The sequence below is a fragment of the Denticeps clupeoides genome, chromosome 4 (genome assembly GCF_900700375.1).
Source record: "Denticeps clupeoides chromosome 4, fDenClu1.1, whole genome shotgun sequence".
Lineage (NCBI taxonomy): Eukaryota > Metazoa > Chordata > Actinopteri > Clupeiformes > Denticipitidae > Denticeps > Denticeps clupeoides.
The window spans coordinates 5070571-5090638 of record NC_041710.1 but is presented as its reverse complement, the minus strand read 5'-3'; the positions used below and the strand labels follow the sequence as shown (position 1 = coordinate 5090638).

General features: G+C 44.6%; 1 protein-coding gene across 3 annotated transcripts in view; it reads right to left on the bottom strand.

Annotated features, from left to right (window-relative positions):
- The window catches only part of fndc7rs1 (fibronectin type III domain containing 7, related sequence 1), a 48141-nt gene that overhangs the window by 13175 nt on the left and 14898 nt on the right, over positions 1-20068 (bottom strand). For 2 of the 3 annotated variants that reach the window (XM_028976996.1, XM_028976998.1), the window contains 24 exons: positions 16125-16385; positions 15729-15989; positions 13493-13750; positions 12935-13195; positions 12497-12757; positions 12110-12367; positions 11724-11984; positions 11298-11558; positions 9712-9972; positions 9274-9534; positions 8887-9144; positions 8502-8762; positions 8076-8336; positions 7556-7816; positions 5749-6009; positions 5369-5626; positions 4982-5242; positions 4556-4816; positions 3833-4093; positions 3441-3701; positions 1455-1712; positions 897-1157; positions 459-719; positions 72-329 (listed from right to left, as the gene is read on the bottom strand). In XM_028976996.1, coding sequence (XP_028832829.1) covers positions 72-329; positions 459-719; positions 897-1157; positions 1455-1712; positions 3441-3701; positions 3833-4093; positions 4556-4816; positions 4982-5242; positions 5369-5626; positions 5749-6009; positions 7556-7816; positions 8076-8336; positions 8502-8762; positions 8887-9144; positions 9274-9534; positions 9712-9972; positions 11298-11558; positions 11724-11984; positions 12110-12367; positions 12497-12757; positions 12935-13195; positions 13493-13750; positions 15729-15989; positions 16125-16385 — 6246 coding nt within the window. The remainder of the gene's footprint in view (positions 1-71; positions 330-458; positions 720-896; positions 1158-1454; positions 1713-3440; positions 3702-3832; positions 4094-4555; positions 4817-4981; positions 5243-5368; positions 5627-5748; positions 6010-7555; positions 7817-8075; positions 8337-8501; positions 8763-8886; positions 9145-9273; positions 9535-9711; positions 9973-11297; positions 11559-11723; positions 11985-12109; positions 12368-12496; positions 12758-12934; positions 13196-13492; positions 13751-15728; positions 15990-16124; positions 16386-20068) is intronic. The other variant, XM_028976997.1, reaches the window with a different exon arrangement.

Genomic DNA, 20068 nt, shown 5'->3' with positions numbered 1-20068 from the left:
AGAAAGTACCAGAACATTTTGGATCGTGTAAATGACTGTGTCTGCATATTTCATGGCTCTATCTTCTGTACCTGTCTTTAAGATGGCGCTGTTTCTGGAGGTGCTGTTACAGGTTCCATCATCAGCCAGCACAGAGATATTGTAGACGTCGCTCGGCGTCAGCTGACTCAGATCAAATGAAGTATTGCTGGTTTGGTATGAGGTCTGTTGGCCTTTGTTCTGTGACAACACTGTGTACCGACTTGCTCCAATGCTGGCATCCCAGGAGATGGTAGCAGCGTCCGCACCACAGCGAAGCACCGTAACAACATTCTGGGGCTCACAAGGAGCTGCCATTACATGGAAGAGAGAAATATTCAGTCATACGTTAAACTGTCACTTGTAAGAGTGGAATAAATGTACACAGTATATTGTTCATCTTTACAGAGTCCTGGTAAAGTTGTGGCTTATTCAAATACCTGAGTTCAGCAACACAGTCGAGCTGTAACTGCTGTTGCAGATGCCGTCAGATGATGCCACACTAAGTCTGTACTGACTGGCACACTGTAGCCCACTGAATGTGCAGGACATGTTAGCAGTGGAGCAGAGACCGGAGTACATGCCAGGGCCAACCAGAGATGTCAGGTAGGTGCGGGCACCAACAGCAAGGTCCCAGGATGCTATTAGGGAGTTGGAGTTGCAATCAAGTTTTCCAAAAATGTTCTGAGGGATGCAGGGAGCTGCAAAGACAACAGTTTATGATCAGGGTTTGTAATGAAGGTTCACCAGCTTTCATTGTAATTTAACACATACGTCAATACACAGGTCTGTAGTAAAACCTTTTCAAATCTCTTTCACTGAAGTTTGTATCCATCTGTGAGGTGTGGAGGTTTTATCACTGTTAATGTTAATGTCACCTGTTTGCACAGTTACTGCAGAACTGCTGGCGCTGCTGCAGTCACCACGTGATGCTGTTACTGTCACGTTGTACTTCTGTCCACATCGTAGGTTGTCCAGCCTGCAAGAGGTGCCCTGTGTGCTGCAGGTGACGGCAGCGTCTTGTCCTGTCCTGGCACTGGTTGTGTAGCTCAGCTGGGCCACACTGGAGTCCCATCCGACCAAGAGGGTGTTGTTTCCACAAAACAGTTGAGTGATTATGTTCAGTGGGCTGCAAGGAGCTTTAATGTAAAAGAAAAAAATGAACATTTATACTGTTTTGTTATGGAAAGAAATGCAAAGCTTCTTATTTCTCTAAACAGAAAAAAATCATTGTATAGTTTGTAACCTGTTTCACTGACAGGCCCATTTACACCATTGATGCATAAACACATTCTTTTTAAACCCACACTTGTTTTCCCCCATTTTTCTGGAATCTCATCCTGAGTTGACCCTATCCATCCTCACAAACTGACCACTAAAGAATGCTTGCTCCTGCAGCCAAAAATGTAAAAAAAGAATATTTTAAAATCTTGTACCTGCAACCAGTGTGTATCCTGTACTGGCTGGACTCACACAGCTGCCGTCTGAGGCCGACACACTGAAACTGTAGTTCTGACCACAGTGCAGACCAGACAACTGGCAGCTGGTGGAGGTGACATTATAGGAGAGTTGGTGACCATCACTGCCCACTGCCATCCCAAAATACTGCACTGCATTGGGGCTGGCCAGCCAGGACAGAACAGCTGTGTTGCTTGAACAGTTTACAACTCCAATGCCTACTGGAGTACATGGTGCTGAGGGACAGAGGCAGAGAGGCAGGAGACAAACATTCGAATTAGTCACAAAGCTTTTGAAAGGAGATGTTCACAGGACGAAGTAATTCTTCATTATTATTATTATAGTAGCACACAGCTCTGTGTCTTGAAAATGTAAGATTGGGCATCGCAGGACCATGCTTTTGTCTTGCATAGCAGCTGTCTACAAGAAGAAATGTGACATTCCTGTGCCAATTGTTGTGCATGAAAATTCAACACCTCTGTTTTTCATGCCTTTTGTCGGACAGCAACGTGTGAAGTGTCGGTCGTCAGGACCGCCCACTCTCTTTGTCTTCCCCAGATGGGAGGCACCGGGGGGCGTGACATCAGAAACAACAGGTTATGATTGGTCTGTGACAACTTCCTGTAGGCCAGTGACAACTGTTTCTAATTCATTAACACCAGTAAATAATTATTGTAGTTCCATGTGAATATTGAATGTAAAAAGGTAAAAAGGTTACAGAGAAAACAAAAATGAGAAGAAAGAGGTAAAGGGAGAGAGAGAGAGAAAAAGACAGAGCCATGAGAAATGAGATGATAGAGCAGGCTCAAAAACCAGAAGATCCGGTTTCGATGGAAAGACGGCTGGGAAAGAAAAAGTAAAGAAAAAAGTCCCTTTCCCACATGTGAGGAGACCTTTATACCCCTGGCCTAAAGGAAGTTGTCACTGGTATGACATGGTATCTGTCTTGTGGGAGGCAGAAACAGGATAGGTAGCCCGTAAGTGCGAACATTGGTTGGGAGGGTTGGCCACCAGAACAATCAATGCACAAGCTCTATGTTGTGGTGGTACCCTGGATGTCTGACCCGGTCTGCATCATGGCCACACTGCAGCACATTTTGCAGCAGAGGGCAAGATATGATGGTACATCTAGGGGGAGTCTCTGGTTGAGGACTTCTGCCTGATGAGTGGCTAGGACCTCAGCTCGGAGGACCCATTGCATTGGGGCAAGCAGGAGGGTTTCATGGTCAGGGAACTCATTATCAGGGGCAAATAGGAGAGTGTGTTGGCCTTGAGATCCAGGGTGATAAAAAAGGGTAAAATTGAACCGGGTGAAGAACAGGGCCCCGCGGCCCTAAATTCGTATGTTTTGTACAGATCAACAATGGCTTTAGTAACATGAAAGTGAACGTAAAGTGATTGTCATTATGATGCACAACAAATACAGCACACAGTGACACAACGAAATGTGTCCTCTGCTTTTAACCATCCCGCTTGGTGAGTAGTGGGCAGCCATGACAGGCGCCCGGGGAGCAGTGTGTTGGGACGTTACTTTGCTCAGTGGCACCTCAGTGGTACCTTGCTGGTTCCGGATTCCAACCCACAGACTTCCGATTACTTCCTTACCCGCTAGGCCACCACTGCCCCAACCACTGCACAAATTCAAAGCCACGCCCATCTCATCTAAACATCCATTTCATAATAGTACTCCAGTACAGCTCGCCTGGTCCCTCCATCACTAAAGGTAAAAGGAAGACATTCATCTAGACTCTTCTCCGTCTTGGCCCCTCGGTGGTGGAATGAACTTCCCCTGGAGGTCAGAACAGCTCACTCACTGAGCACTTTCACACGGCAGCTCAAGATCTTCCTCTTTAGAGAATATTTAGATTAACTTAACACACATGGAAGCACGTTGTAAGTAGCTCTGGATAAGGGCGTGCCTTTGCCAAATGCCTTAAATGTAAATAATAGATAGACTGTCGTACTGGTGCTGATCGTGTACGTCTGGCTCCTGAGTGTGCTACAGACGTTAGAAGAAGGTGCTACGATGATGCTGTACTGCGTGCCACACTTGACGTTTGTTAGGTTGCAGCTGGAATTAGTGCTGTTGCAGGACAGGGTGCTGAAGTCGTTGCCTTGTGCTGTGGCGACATAGAGGCGCCGTCCTGTCGTCGGTCCCCAAACCACCTGGATGGAACTACTGTTGCACCCGTAAGAAGCCATGATGGAGGAGATGGAGCAGGGAACTTGGGGATAAAATAAAAAGGTGGTTAGAAGAAATGTATTTAATGTGATTATTCTCTACAAATATTTGAGAGTTGTTTACTGCTGTACATTTTGTGTTTATATGTGCCTGTAAAAGCTAAAAAAAACGTACCTGTTTCCATCTGTAGAACGTCACTGGCTGGGCTCTGGCACTGCTTATTTGAGGCAGTCACCTGGAAGGTGTAGCTGTTGCCACAGCCTAGATTTGGAACGTTACAAGTGGTGTTGGAGGTGGAGCAACTAGAGTTCATGCCATCCACTCCCACTGCCATCACCGTGTATGAGTCTGTTCCCAGGACTTGTTGCCATGACACCCAGGCCGAGTTAGAAATACAGTCCACACGACCAGTAACGTTGTACGGTACACAAGGAGCTGAAATATACAAACAACAAAGGTTCATTGAGACTTTGTTAATGATAAGTTTTACATTTTCTTCAGCTTTAACCTTTTTTTTTTTTTACATTTACAGGTTTATTGAAAGAGAAAGAACATACACAACATACAACGAGTGTTACCCACTCGCCTATGAACCAGAAGACCCAGGTTCAAATCCTGCTTACTACCATTGTGTCCCTGAGCAAGACACTTAACCCTGAGTGTCTCCAGGGGGGGGACTGTCCCTGTAACTACTGATTGTAAGTCTCTCTGGATAAGGAGTCTGATAAATTCCACCTTGTAAAATGTAAATGTAATGCCAGCGAATTTTTGGGTCTGCATGGGCATGATCGGTTTTCTATTCCACATTTGCGGTGAGTAAGAACACCCCGCTTTTGCGAGGTGCACTTCCTAAATAAAATAAATCTGCTGTTAAACATTGAACTGAAAAAAGAGTACCTGCGACCAGTCTGTATCCTGTACTGGCTGGACTCACACAGCTGCCGTCTGAGGCCGACACACTGAAACTGTAGTTCTGACCACAGTGCAGACCAGACAACGGGCAGCTGGTGGAGGTGACGTTACAGGAGAGTTGGTGACCATCACTGCCCACTGCCATCCCAAAATACTGCACTGCATTGGGGCTGACCAGCCAGGACAGAACAGCTGTGTTACTTGAACAGTTTACCACGCCTCCAACGCCTACTGGAGTGCATGGTGCTGAGGGACAGAGACACAATATTTGCCTGTCAATGTTTACACCAAGAATGATAATGGGAGATGTGTATAGTTTAATGAAGTCGTGATGTATCATTAGAGCTTCTGGAATAGCTGGAGTTTGTCAGTGATCTTTGGATATTAAGTGAATGTCTCTAATGAACAGACCTGTGGTGACATTCATGCTGTTTCCAGGGCTGCTGCTACACTGGGAACCCAGAGCCGTAGCAAACACTGAATAAATCTGGCTGCACTGGAGTCCAGTCAGGACACAGCTGTTAGTGGACAAGCTGCAAGACACTCGGTGTCCCCCACTGGATGTAGCATTAATGAGGTACCCCACAGCGTTGGGTACTAGTGTCCAGGATACTGAAGCACTTTTGGAGACACAGTCAAAGTTGACAGCAGTGATGCTGGGTGGAACCGGAACTGGAGAAAAAAAATATATAAAGATGAACTGTAGTTACATGACCAGACAACACAAACAAAGTACCAGAACATTTTGGATTGTGTAAATGACTGTGTCTGCATATTTCATGGCTCTATTTTCTGTACCTGTCTTTAAGATGGCGCTGTTTCTGGAGGTGCTGTTACAGGTTCCATCATCAGCCAACACAGAGATATTGTAGACGTCGCTCGGCGTCAGCTGACTCAGATCAAATGAAGTATTGCTGGTTTGGTATGAGGTCTGTTGGCCTTTGTTCTGTGACAACACTGTGTACCGACTTGCACCAATGCTGGCATCCCAGGAGATGGTAGCAGCGTCCGCACCACAGCGAAGCACCGTAACAACATTCTGGGGCTCACAAGGAGCTGCCATTACATGGAAGAGAGAAATATTCAGTCATACGATAAACTGTCACTTGTAAGAGTGGAATAAATGTACACAGTTCATCTTTACAGAGTCCTGGTACAGGTGTGGCTTATTGAAATACCTGAGTTCAGCAACACAGTCGAGCTGTAACTGCTGTTGCAGATGCCGTCAGATGATGCCACACTAAGTCTGTACTGACTGGCACACTGTAGCCCACTGAATGTGCAGGACATGTTAGCAGTGGAGCAGAGACCGGAGTACATGCCAGGGCCAACCAGAGATGTCAGGTAGGTGCGGGCACCAACAGCAAGGTCCCAGGATGCTATTAGGGAGTTGGAGTTGCAATCAAGTTTTCCAAAAATGTTCTGAGGGATGCAGGGAGCTGCAAAGACAACAGTTTATGATCAGGGCTTGTAATGAAGATTCACCAGCTTTCATTGCAATTTAAAACAATACACAGGTCTGTAGTAATTGTTACAGAACCTGCTACATCGCTCCTCAATGTGCCACACCAACTGCAAACCCTTCAGGTTTACACCAAGGTGAGCCAATCACATAATTTGTCACAGAGTTCCTGTTTCTTCTCTATCCAGAATGTATGTGAATGAGCCCCCTGTCCTCGACCATGACAGCATGAATGAGGCAGTATCTTGTGCAGCAGATATGGAGCAGCTGAGGGGAATGTTCGGCCAGCTCCTCACTAGCGTCCAGCAGCAGCAGGTGTAGCGGTAGGGGCTCCAGCCTCAGGGGGTCCATTACAGCCTGGCTACCCCTTCCGGGAAAATGCAAGCATTGCTGCTACATCTTTTGGGTCGTACAATGATTTGAGGTGCTCTGTGTTTGTGCGTGTTTCCCTTTTAGGCTGTCTGCTGGGCGAAGATTGGGATTATGGTTCCGTCCACCGACTCCCTTGTCAACTGCCAGCCAATCAAAGCTCAGGACTGGAGTACTTAAGGACCATTCCATTGTTGTGTGCTAGAGTGGTTAGTGTTGTTAGTTGTGGCTTTGTTGTGTATCTGTATAGTCTCTCCTTTCATGTTGTGTTGTCCTCCTGTGAACTGTTGTGTAGTTGTTGTATATACCACTTTAGGTTTGGTTGGTTGTTCCCTACTCACTGTAAATAAAAGCACAATATTTCACTTGTGCCTGCTATCTGTGTATTCCCATTCTCGTTTGTTGTCATGTTTCCCAACTCTTAGCCATTGCACAGCACATCAAGGGTTTTGGCTTCTAGCGACCCAGTGGACGGCTGATTCTACAACTGCTGGCTGCCATAGGCAACCAGGGTTTCGGCACCATGGACTGAGAATGTCATGTGCTGATCCTGAGGACATCAACAACTACTGACCAGTCTTTTGTTTTCTCATCAAGTCCTTGAGCACAGGATCTACAATCAGCTGTCACTTCATCTGTCTCAGAACAACCTCCTGGATCCCCACCAATCTGGCTTCAGAAGAGGTCATTCTACTGAGACTGCCATTATGGCTGTTTATGAGAAGCTACATGTGGCCAGATTAGCAAAACTCTGTCCTTCTCATATTTTCCTTGACCTCTCTGAAGAATTTGATCCACTTAACCACAAGACTCTCCTGTCTATCCTGAAGAGACTTGGAATTCGGGCTCAGCATGGATATGGTTTGCTTCCTACCCTGATGAGCAGTTTTACCAAGTGACTTGGAAAGCATACATTTTTACTTCACATAGACTCTGCTCTGGCGTCCCTCAGGACTCAGAACTCGGTCCTCTGCTTTTCTCCTGATATATGAGATCATTTGGTGAGTGATCACTTATTTTCTCACATGGGTTAACGTACCAATGCTATGTCAACGACAAACAACTCATCTATTCTTTTCCTCACATTTCCTCACAAGTTTGAATTAATCTTGTCTGGAGTCTAGAGGTTTTATCACTGTTAATGTTAATGTCACCTGTTTGCACAGTTACTGCAGAACTGCTGGCGCTGCTGCAGTCACCACGTGATGATGTTACTGTCACGTTGTACTTCTGTCCACATCGTAGGTTGTCCAGCCTGCAAGAGGTGCCCTGTGTGCTGCAGGTGACGGCAGCGTCTTGTCCTGTCCTGGCGCTGGCTGTGTAGCTCAGCTGGGCCACACTGGGGTCCCATCCGACCAAGAGGGTGTTGTTTCCACAAAACAGTTGAGTGATTATGTTCAGTGGGCTGCAAGGGGCTTTAATGTAAAAGAAAAGGTAGAAACAAGGAGTTATTTCAAGTCATACTAAAATGAGTTAGTTACATTCAATTAAGGTTTATATACTGCTATTTCATGATGGAAAGATTAATTGATTTAATGAAAACACATTTGTTGTAGAATTATAATGTAACAACCTGTTTATATTATATATACATAATTCAAACATTTAGATATGTGGAAAATCAATAAAAAAAAGCGAATTCCACTGTGAAATATTGAATTAAAATTGGTGTACCTGCGACCAGTCTGTATCCTGTACTGGCTGGACTCACACAGCTGCCATCTGAGGCCGACACACTGAAACTGTAGTTCTGACCACAGTGCAGACCAGACAACTGGCAGCTGGTGGAGGTGACGTTACAGGAGAGTTGGTGACCATCACTGCCCACTGCCATCCCAAAATACTGCACTGCATTGGGGCTGGTCAGCCAGGACAGAACAGCTGTGTTACTTGAACAGTTTACCACGCCTCCAACGCCTACTGGAGTACATGGTGCTGAGGGACAGAGACACAATATTTGCCTGTCAATGTTTACACCAAGAATGATAATGGGAGATGTGTATAGTTTAATGATGTCATGATGTATCAGTAGAGCATCTGGAATATCTGGAGTTTGTCAGTGATCTTTGGATATTAAGGGAATGTCTCTAATGAACAGACCTGTGGTGACATTCATGCTGTTTCCAGGGCTGCTGCTACACTGGGAACCCAGAGCCGTAGCAAACACTGAATAAATCTGGCTGCACTGGAGTCCAGTCAGGACACAGCTGTTAGTGGACGAGCTGCAAGACACTCGGTGTCCCCCACTGGATGTAGCATTAATGAGGTACCCCACAGCGTTGGGTACTAGTGTCCAGGATACAGAAGCATTTTTGGAGACACAGTCAAAGTTGACAGCAGTGATGCTGGGTGGAACCGGAACTGGAGAAAAAAATATATAAAGATGAACTGTAGTCACATGACCAGACAACACAAGAAAGTACCAGAACATTTTGGATCGTGTAAATGACTGTGTCTGCATATTTCATGGCTCTATCTTCTGTACCTGTCTTTAAGATGGCACTGTTTCTGGAGGTGCTGTTACAGGTTCCATCATCAGCCAGCACAGAGATATTGTAGACGTCGCTCGGCGTCAGCTGACTCAGATCAAATGAAGTATTGCTGGTTTGGTATGAGGTCTGTTGCCCTTTGTTCTGTGACAACACTGTGTACCGACTTGCTCCAATGCTGGCATCCCAGGAGATGGTAGCAGCGTCCGCACCACAGCGAAGCACCGTAACAATATTCTGGGGCTCACAAGGAGCTGCCATTACATGGAAGAGAGAAATATTCAGTCATACGATAAACTGTCACTTGTAAGAGTGGAATAAATGTACACAGTATATTGTTCATCTTTACAGAGTCCTGGTAAAGTTGTGGCTTATTGAAATACCTGAGTTCAGCAACACAGTCGAGCTGTAACTGCTGTTGCAGATGCCGTCAGATGATGCCACACTAAGTCTGTACTGACTGGCACACTGTAGCCCACTGAATGTGCAGGACATGTTAGCAGTGGAGCAGAGACCGGAGTACATGCCAGGCCCAACCAGAGATGTCAGGTAGGTGCGGGCACCAACAGCAAGGTCCCAGGATGCTATTAGGGAGTTGGAGTTGCAATCAAGTTTTCCAAAAATATTCTGAGGGATGCAGGGAGCTGCAAAGACAACAGTTCATGATCAGGGTTTGTAATGAAGGTTCACCAGCTTTCATTGTAATTTAACACATACGTCAATACACAGGTCTGTAGTAAAACCTTTTCAAATCTCTTTCACTGAAGTTTGTATCCATCTGTGAGGTGTGGAGGTTTTATTACTGTTAATGTTAATGTCACCTGTTTGTACAGTTACTGCAGAACTGCTGGCGCTGCTGCAGTCACCACGTGATGCTGTTACTGTCACGTTGTACTTCTGTCCACATCGTAGGTTGTCCAGCCTGCAAGAGGTGCCCTGTGTGCTGCAGGTGACGGCAGCGTCTTGTCCTGTCCTGGCGCTGGCTGTGTAGCTCAGCTGGGCCACACTGGAGTCCCATCCGACCAAGAGGGTGTTGTTTCCACAAAACAGTTGAGTGATTATGTTCAGTGGGCTGCAAGGGGCTTTAATGTAAAATAAAAAAAAGAGGTTATTTCAAGTCATATTAAAATTAGTTAGTTACATTCAGTTAAGGTTTATATACTGCTATTTCATAATGGAAACATTAATTGACCTGATTAAAACACATTTGTTGCATAACTATAATGTAACAACTTGTTTCTATTATATACACACAAACACACACACATATGTATATATATTAGTGGTGGGCCGTTATCGGCGTTAACGCGCTGTGTTTACGTGAGACTCTTATCGGGCGATAAAAAAAATATCGCCGTTAATCTATTCACAAAGTTGGGTTGGGAGCTGGGTCTATACTACGCAAGCGATTTTGCCGGAGTTAAATGGTTACACTAGATTTATAAGTATATTTCTTCTTTCTTGTGTATTTTATTTTCTTATTTTCTAAAGACTTTTATTTTGTTTTTGAGACCCGGTTTAGTTCTCTTGGACACATGGCGTAAGTTGTGAGAGGTGTGTGGGGTTTGTGTGCAAAAAGTTATTTCTTTCATTTTAATTTATGTACATATTAGGAATATTTTGCATGTGTGTTATTTTGTGAATATTTTTATGTTTTGACGCGACCTTGCTTTTTGTACAGAATACACTTTGCAAAGAAAATCTCTTGGGTGTCAGCTCATCATTTGTGATTCAAGAAACGAAATCAGAAAGTTACACAACACAGAAGAAGAACCGCTACACTATGATGACTTTCACCTTGATATTTTAGTGCGGATGTATACCTAGCCGAATTGCACTGTAGGGGGCGAGAACGAGTCTTCGAACTGTGAAATTACCACAACAAACATGACGTGGTAACATGGATGCAGCTATTTAACTGAATAAAGAGTTGGTAAACACAAGTACATCTTATTGAACATAATTTATTTTCATCACCAATTATCATAGTAGAACATCTTTATCAAGCAGTTTGTGATGCATTTTGGAAACAGGAGATGAGCCCCTGGTCTAATGCGCCACCTGGCTTGAGAAACCCGTTCTCAAAGACTTACTTTTAGTCATTATTTGGGTAGCACACATATTCTGAATGCCTTCGGCAGAATTCAAATGAGCCATTTTAATCTAGATTAATCTAAAATATAGATTAATCTAGATTTATTTAGATCACTCTAGATTAATTCCAAGATTACAGTGAGATTAATCTAGATTAAGAAAATTAATCTATGCCCACCTCTAATATATATATATATATATATATGTGTGTGTGTGTGTGTGTGTGTGTATATATATAACTTTTAGATATGTGGAGAATAAATGTCAAAAAATGCAAATTCCCTTGTGAAATATTGAATTAAAATTGTTGTACCTGCGACCAGCCTGTATCCTGTACTGGCTGGACTCACACAGCTGCCGTCTGAGGCCGACACACTGAAACTGTAGTTCTGACCACAGTGCAGACCAGACAACGGGCAGCTGGTGGAGGTGACGTTACAGGAGAGTTGGTGACCATCACTGCCCACTGCCATCCCAAAATACTGCACTGCATTGGGGCTGATCAGCCAGGACAGAACAGCTGTGTTGCTTGAACAGTTTACCACGCCTCCAACACCTACTGGAGTGCATGGTGCTGAGGGACAGAGACACAATATTTGCCTGTCAATATTTACACCAAGAATGATAATGGGAGATGTGTATAGTTTAATGAAGTCATGATGTATCAGTAGAGCTTCTGGAATATCTGGAGTTTGTCAGTGATCTTTGGATATTAATGGAATGTCTCTAATGAACAGACCTGTGGTGACATTCATGCTGTTTCCAGGGCTGCTGCTACACTGGGAACCCAGAGCCGTAGCAAACACTGAATAAATCTGGCTGCACTGGAGTCCAGTCAGGACACAGCTGTTAGTGGACGAGCTGCAAGACACTCTGTGTCCCCCACTGGATGTAGCATTAATGAGGTACCCCACAGCGTTGGGTACTAGTGTCCAGGATACAGAAGCATTTTTGGAGACACAGTCAAAGTTGACAGCAGTGATGCTGGGTGGAACCGGAACTGGAGGAAAGGAAACATAAAGGTGAACTGTAGTTACATGACCAGACACAACACACAAAGTATCAGAACATTTTGGATTGTGTAAATGACTGTGTCTGCATATTTCATGGCTCTATCTTCTGTACCTGTCTTTAAGATGCCGCTGTTTCTGGAGGTGCTGTTACAGGTTCCATCATCAGCCAACACAGAGATATTGTAGACGTCGCTCGGCGTCAGCTGACTCAGATCAAATGAAGTATTGCTGGTTTGGTATGAGGTCTGTTGGCCTTTGTTCTGTGACAACACTGTGTACCGACTTGCTCCAATGCTGGCATCCCAAGAGATGGTAGCAGCGTCCGCACCACAGCGAAGCACCGTAACAACATTCTGGGGCTCACAAGGAGCTGCCATTACATGGAAGAGTGAAATATTCAGTCATACGATAAACTGTCACTTGTAAGAGTGGAATAAATGTACACAGTATATTGTTCATCTTTACAGAGTCCTGGTAAAGGTGTGGCTTATTGAAATACCTGAGTTCAGCAACACAGTCGAGCTGTAACTGCTGTTGCAGATGCCGTCAGATGATGCCACACTAAGTCTGTACTGACTGGCACACTGTAGCCCACTGAATGTGCAGGACATGTTAGCAGTGGAGCAGAGACCGGAGTACATGCCAGGCCCAACCAGAGATGTCAGGTAGGTGCGGGCACCAACAGCAAGGTCCCAGGATGCTATTAGGGAGTTGGAGTTGCAATCAAGTTTTCCAAAAATATTCTGAGGGATGCAGGGAGCTGCAAAGACAACAGTTCATGATCAGGGTTTGTAATGAAGGTTCACCAGCTTTCATTGTAATTTAACACATACGTCAATACAAAGGTCTGTAGTAAAGCCTTTTCAAATCTCTTTCACTGAAGTTTGTATCCATCTGTGAGGTGTGGAGGTTTTATTACTGTAAATGTTAATGTCACCTGTTTGTACAGTTACTGCAGAACTGCTGGCGCTGCTGCAGTCACCACGTGATGCTGTTACTGTCACGTTGTACTTCTGTCCACATCGTAGGTTGTCCAGCCTGCAAGAGGTGCCCTGTGTGCTGCAGGTGACGGCAGCATCTTGTCCTGTCCTGGCACTGGTTGTGTAGCTCAGCTGGGCCACACTGGAGTCCCATCCGACCAAGAGGGTGTTGTTTCCACAAAACAGTTGAGTGATTATGTTCAGTGGGCTGCAAGGGGCTTTAATTTTAAAGAAAAAAATGAACATTTACACTGTTTCGTTATGGAAAGAAATGCAAAGCTTCTTATTTCTCTAAACAGAAAAAAATCATTGTATAGTTTGTAACCTGTTTCACTGACAGGCCCATTTACACCATTGATGCATAAACACATTCTTTTTAAACCCACACTTGTTTTCCCCCATTTTTCTGGAATCTCATCCTGAGTTGACCCTATCCATCCTCACAAACTGACCACTAAAGAATGCTTGCTCCTGCAGCCAAAAATGTAAAAAAAGAATATTTTAAAATCTCGTACCTGCAACCAGTGTGTATCCTGTACTGGCTGGACTCACACAGCTGCCGTCTGAGGCCGACACACTGAAACTGTAGTTCTGACCACAGTGCAGACCAGACAACTGGCAGCTGGTGGAGGTGACATTATAGGAGAGTTGGTGACCATCACTGCCCACTGCCATCCCAAAATACTGCACTGCATTGGGGCTGGCCAGCCAGGACAGAACAGCTGTGTTACTTGAACAGTTTACAACTCCAATGCCTACTGGAGTACATGGTGCTGAGGGACAGAGGCAGAGAGGCAGGAGACAAACATTCTAATTACTCACAAAGCTTTTGAAAGGAGATGTTCACAGGACGAAGTAATTCTTCATTATTATTATAGTAGCACACAGCTTTGTGTCTAGAAAAGAACTTGGCAATAAAGTTCTATTCTGATTCTGACTATTAGCTGAAACAGAGAAAAACAATAAATGTTACAATACTATTATATAACATAATACTAAGTGCACACAAAAGCCATTGTTGATCTGTACAAAACATACTAATTTAGGCCTGCGGGGCTCTGTTTTTCAATTTTACCCTTTTTTATCACCCTGGATCTCAAGGCCAACACACTCTCCTATTTGCCCCTGATACTGAGTTCCCTGACCATGAAACCCTCCTGCTTGCCCCAATGCAATGGGTCCTAGCCACTCATCAGGCAGAAGTCCTCAACCAGAGACTCCCCCTAGATGTACCATCATACATTGCCCTCTCCTGCAACTTGTGCTGCAGTGGGGCCGGGTGCAGACCGGGTCAGACACCCAGGGTACAACACAACATAGAGCTTGTGCACTGATTGTTCTGGTGGCCAACCCTCCCAACCAATGTTCACACTTATGGGCTACCTGTCCTGTTTCTGCCTGCCACAAGACAGATACAATGTCATGATGGACTTCATGCCCAAGTCCAAAAGAATGTCAGTAATTCTTCACCATTTTGTGTCCATTCCCCATCTGCTGACAGCCTTGCACACTGCAGACGTAGTTAGTGTGACCCTGGGAGAGCTCCTCTCTGTCCAAGGCCCCTAGATCATTGCCGGGTTTGACTCCACCTCACTTGGGCCCTGGTGCATTGAGCGCTTCAACACTCTCAAGCTACCATGAAACGGAACTTTAATTGTCAACAGCAAGCACTTCTGATAGCTGATACCCCCCCATGGGGGTAGTAGTAGCTTAGTGGGAAACTTGCATATCAATAACAAGACCCATGTTCAATTACGAAAATTGTGTCCCTGAGTAAGAAATAGAAGCATGGTGGCCTGGTAGGTAAGGAAGAAGACTAATAATCAAAGGGTTGCTGGTTCAAATCCTGAACCATCAGTGTGGCACTGAGGTGCCCTTAAGAAAGGTATCATCTCCTCCCACTGGGGGGTACTGTCACAACCCCAGCACCGACCCCCACTAAGCGAATGGCCCCAGAAGAACAGTGCACTCCACTGAACCATAGAGGCAGACTGGGTCCAATATAAAAGACAGCAAGGACACTAGTTGTTTGAAGAATGGAACTGACTTCACATTGCTGACTTCCTCTTTTTTGGACCCCTGACTCTTGGATTACCAGTCACAATTCTGCTCTTGTCTGACAAATCTTGTCTTGTCTGCACAGCAAATACAGCACACAGTGACCCAACGAAATGTGTCCTCTGCTTGTAACCATCCCCCTTGGTGAGTAGTGGGCAGCCATGACAGGCGCCCGGGGAGCAGTGTGTTGGGGCGGTATCTTGCTCAGTGGCACCTCAGTGGTGGCAACCCACAGACTTCCGATTACGGGTTACCACTGCCCCAACCACTGCACAATTTCAAAGCCACACCCATCTCATCTAACCATCCATTTCAAAATAGTACTCCAGTACTACTTGCCTGCTCCCTCCATCACTAAAGGTAAAAGGAAGACATTCATCTAGACTCTTCTCCGTCTTGGTGGTGGAATGAACTTCCCTTGGAGGTCAGAACACCTCAGTCACTGAGCACTTTCAAACAGCAGCTCAAGATCTTCCTCTTTAGGGAATATTTAGATTAACTTGTAACCTTCTTTTTGTCTGACTTATAGAAACTACAACAGAGTGAATAAAAAGATTGTATTCATGGTTGCGGGTCCTAGTGAACCAGAATTGATTACTTCATTGATGGTAACATGAAAGCACGTTGTAAGTAGCTCTGGATAAGGGCGTCTGCCAAATGCCTTAAATGTAAATAATAGATAGACTGTCGTACTGGTGCTGATCGTGTACGTCTGGCTCCTGAGTGTGCTACAGATGTTAGAAGAAGGTGCTACGATGATGCTGTACTGCGTGCCACACTTGACGTTTGTTAGGTTGCAGCTGGAATTAGTGCTGTTGCAGGACAGGGTGCTGAAGTCGTTGCCTTGTGCTGTGGCGACATAGAGGCGCCGCCCTGTCGTCGGTCCCCAAACCACCTGGATGGAACTACTGTTGCACCCGTAAGAAGCCATGATGGAGGAGATGGAGCAAGGAACTTGGGGATAAAATAAAAAAATAGGTGGTTAGAAGAAATGTATTTAATGTGATTATTCTCTACAAATATTTGAAAGTTGTTTACTGCTGTACATTTTGTGTTTATATGTGCCTGTAAAAGCTAAAAAAAACGTACCTGTTTCCATCTGTAGAACGTCACTGGCTGGGCTCTGGCACTGCTTATTTGAGGCAGTCACCTGGAAGGTGTAGCTGTTGCCACAGCCTAGATTTGGAACGTTACAAGTGGTGTTGGAGGTGGAGCAACTAGAGTTCATGCCATCCACTCCCACTGCCATCACCGTGTATGAGTCTGTTCCCAGGACTTGTTGCCATGACACCCAGGCCGAGTTAGAGATACAGTCCACACGACCAGTAACGTTGTACGGTACACAAGGAGCTGAAATATACAAACAACAAAGGTTCATTGTGACTTTGTTAATGATGAGTTTTACATTTTCTTCAGTTTTAACTTGAGTCATAAGCTTATTTTTTATCTACAGGTTTATTGAACTAGAAAGAACATATAATACACGTATTTAAATTTTAGTGGAGGTTTTTGATATGGGCGACATGGACGGCATCATGGTAGAGACACATCATGGTACTAAACTGTACTAAACTGGGAGAGAACACATAAACTGGTTCTCTCCCACATGTTTCTGTCCACAGTAGACCTACTAATGTTTAAATGTAAGTATTTTTAATGCTATTTTATCTTTTTAATTTGTATTAGCTGTTTTCATAAGGAATATCAGTAACTGCAAAAATCTGTATCAGCCAATCACACTCACAAAAAATCAGAAATTGGAATTGGCCAAGAAAGTTTCGTCCAGAGCATCATTACTGGTAAAAAAACAAACATTTGTTTTATAATTGTAAATTAGCATCCTGTTTATAAATATAATTTGAACCTTTAGACAGATTTAGAAGATACATGGAAGTCTGGCCGAGCGGTCAAAATTTCACTTGGGCATGGTACCTGTGTATTCCCACCGCACACATTCCCCTTGTTTGTTGTCATGTTTCCCAACTCCTAGATGGGAATGTGACAAGTGGGGGCTCGTCCGGGATCGTCACCATTTTGTTGTGGCTGACAATCAATTTTTGTGCCTGTGTGTTAGTTTGAGAACATGCAGTGGTACACCGAACTCCAGTCAGTAGTGCTGCAGCTGGTTTTGCTTGCAGAGCTTCCTTTGTAGTAGTGAGTTTTCCTGTGAGTAGTTACAGGAACGTGCACGCCAATTCGAAGCAGTGAAATTACATTTGGAGCGGGACATTCGCACGTTTAAGGAAAAGGAAATTGAGAAAGAAATTCAGCTAAGGAAATTGGAAAAACAGTGGGAGCTAAATTTTAAAAAGTTAGTGCAGCAAGCACGGGAAAATGAGCATGTTCGCGAGTTTCAGCGTGAGAGCGATAGGGAGGAATGCAACTTCGCCTTGCGAAAGCTGGAGCTGGAACTAGCTGTCCGTACTGGGGTCGACTCACGACCTGCGGTACCCCATGGGGGTTCCGGATTCAGTTCTCCAGGAGGTTCACCAGGACGTGGGTAACCATCGCGGAGAGCTTTGCCCCCTTCGGAAGAGCCGGAAAACATACACCAGTTGGGCAATCATTTTGAAGTTGGCCATAATATTTGTATGGTGCTACCATTTAATTAAAGGGAAATGGAGAAGTATTTTAATCACTTTGAACGTGTTGCCCTTACATTTCAGTGGCCGGTTAAAGTGTGGACTTTGTTGTTGCAGTGCGTGTTAACCGCACTGACCATAGACCAGAGTTTAGATTATAGAGTAGTGAAAACTGCTATTTTGAATACATATGAACTCATACCAGAAGCGTATCGGCAGAGTTTCTGGGGTCTTCGAAAAGATGAAAAGTGTTCTTCACAGCAGGTTACCACAAAGGAACAATTACGTGAGTTAATTCTGCTGGAAGAGCTAAAAATAGCCTTCCCACCGCTGTGGCCACCTATCTGAGCAAAGCTAAGGTGACCACGTTAGCTCAAGCTGCCAGCAGCGCTGACGAGTTCATCCTGACATGCCGGAATGTTTTTGGGTCTTCTTCCCAGTCTGTAGGATCGTTCGGGCCGACATTCACACGGCAGGACTGGAGAAATCCGAGGTTGGACCAAGCATCCGCGCAGAGGGAGTGTTTCTACTGTTATAAGGTCGGACATCTTATTGCAGATTGCCCTGTTTTAAAACAGAAGGAACAATCCTCGAAAAACCCTGTGAAGAAAGAATCAGTATCTTGTAGATACTGTTAGTGTGACCCAGGTGAACTATTCAGTCAATAAGTTTAGTCCTTTCGTTTTTGATTCATTTGTTTCTGTTCTGAGCCGATTAAATTATTGCGTGTCACAGGTGCCGCGCAATCTTTTATTTCGGACTTATTGTGATGCTCTAGTTCAGGGAATCAACATGACTCTTATGACTGTTCTCTTGCACTCTGTCCATATTGAAAGCGACTTATTTTCGGGTTGGGCTAACGTCGCTTTTCGTCCTCATTTACCAATGAACGGAATACAGTTTATTCTTGGCAATGATTTGGCTGGCAGACAGATTTTTCCCACTCCTGAGGTAATTAGAAATCCTCTGGTTGGCTCAGTACTCAGTGATACCACTCAGAATACAGTTACATTTCCTGTTTGTGCGGTTACGAGAGCTCAGTCACCAAAATTTCAGGATATGGTGGATATGTCAGATTCTTTCTTGTACCTCCCTAATGGCAGTGTCAAATCCTCCTGAAGGTCCGTCTGTGGGGGATGTGGGAGAAAGTAATGACCGTAAGTTAACGCTCTCGGTTGACAAAACAGGTTGTACAAGAGCAGAACCAAGATCCGTTCTTAGCAAAGTGCTGTTTTGCTGCCGTGATGAAAGACGACACTTCTGGTCAGTCTGTAGTGTATTAATGAAATGGCGTAAATGGACTCCACAGTGCGGATTTGGGGTGGGACACAGTTTATCCACTTGAGGCCAAAGTTTTAGCTATTTTGGAATTTCCTACTCCCAGCTATTTTTGGGGATGTTTGGATATTATCAAGGGTTTTGTTGAAACCTTGCGGATGTTACTTAAGAAAGATCATGAGTTTATATGGTCTGGGGATTGTCAACATGCTTTCCAAAATTCAAAGGCATTGTTATGTAGCAAACCCGTATTGACCTTTTCAGAAACTGAGGTAGATGCAAGTGCCACCGGAGCTGGTGCAGTACTTGAATTGATCATCCCGTCTGCTACTTCTTGCGAAACTTTCTAAAACATCAGTTAAATTATAGCACTGTTGAGAAGGAGGCACTAGCACTACTTCTTACACTTCAATATTTTGAGGTTTACATCAGGTCCACTACTATTCCAGTTGTTGTATTCACAGATCATAACCCTCTGGTGTTTCTCTCCAGGATGAGGAACATTAAACAACACATCCTTTGCTGGTCCTTGTACATAGAGGGGTTTGCCTTAGAGATCCGCTACAACAGAGAACTGGACAATGTTTTAGCAGATATGTTGTCTCGTGTCTGTGTTTGTGCGGGTTTCACTTTTAGGCTGTTGGTTGGGCAGAGATTGGGATTATGGTTCCGCCCATCGATTGCCTCGTTAACTGCCAGCCAATCAACGCACAGGACAGGCATACTTAAAGACCAGTCCAACCACCAGTAGAGGCTCATTGTTGTGGAGCCGAGAGGAAGAGGATGCGAGAGGAGAGTTTGAAGTGTTGTAGAGTTGCTGAGTTTGAGATAAGCCTTTGTTGTGTGTTAGTGGTTAGTGTTGTTAGTTGTGGCTTTGTTGTGTATCTGTACAGTCTCTCCTTTCATAAAGTGTTGTCCTCCTGTGTATTGTTGTGTAGTTGTTGTATATGCCACTTTAGGTTTGGTTGGTGGCTTACCAATCACTGTAAATATTTCACTTGGGTCTGGTATCTGTGTATTCCCACCACACACATTCCCCTTGGTTTTTGCCATGTTTCCCAAGCCCTAGCTGCCCGCTGATCACCAAGGGTAATGGTAAAAAGCAGAGGACACATTTCGTTTTTTCACCGTGTGCTATGCTGCAATCTGTCACAATGACAAATACTTCACTAA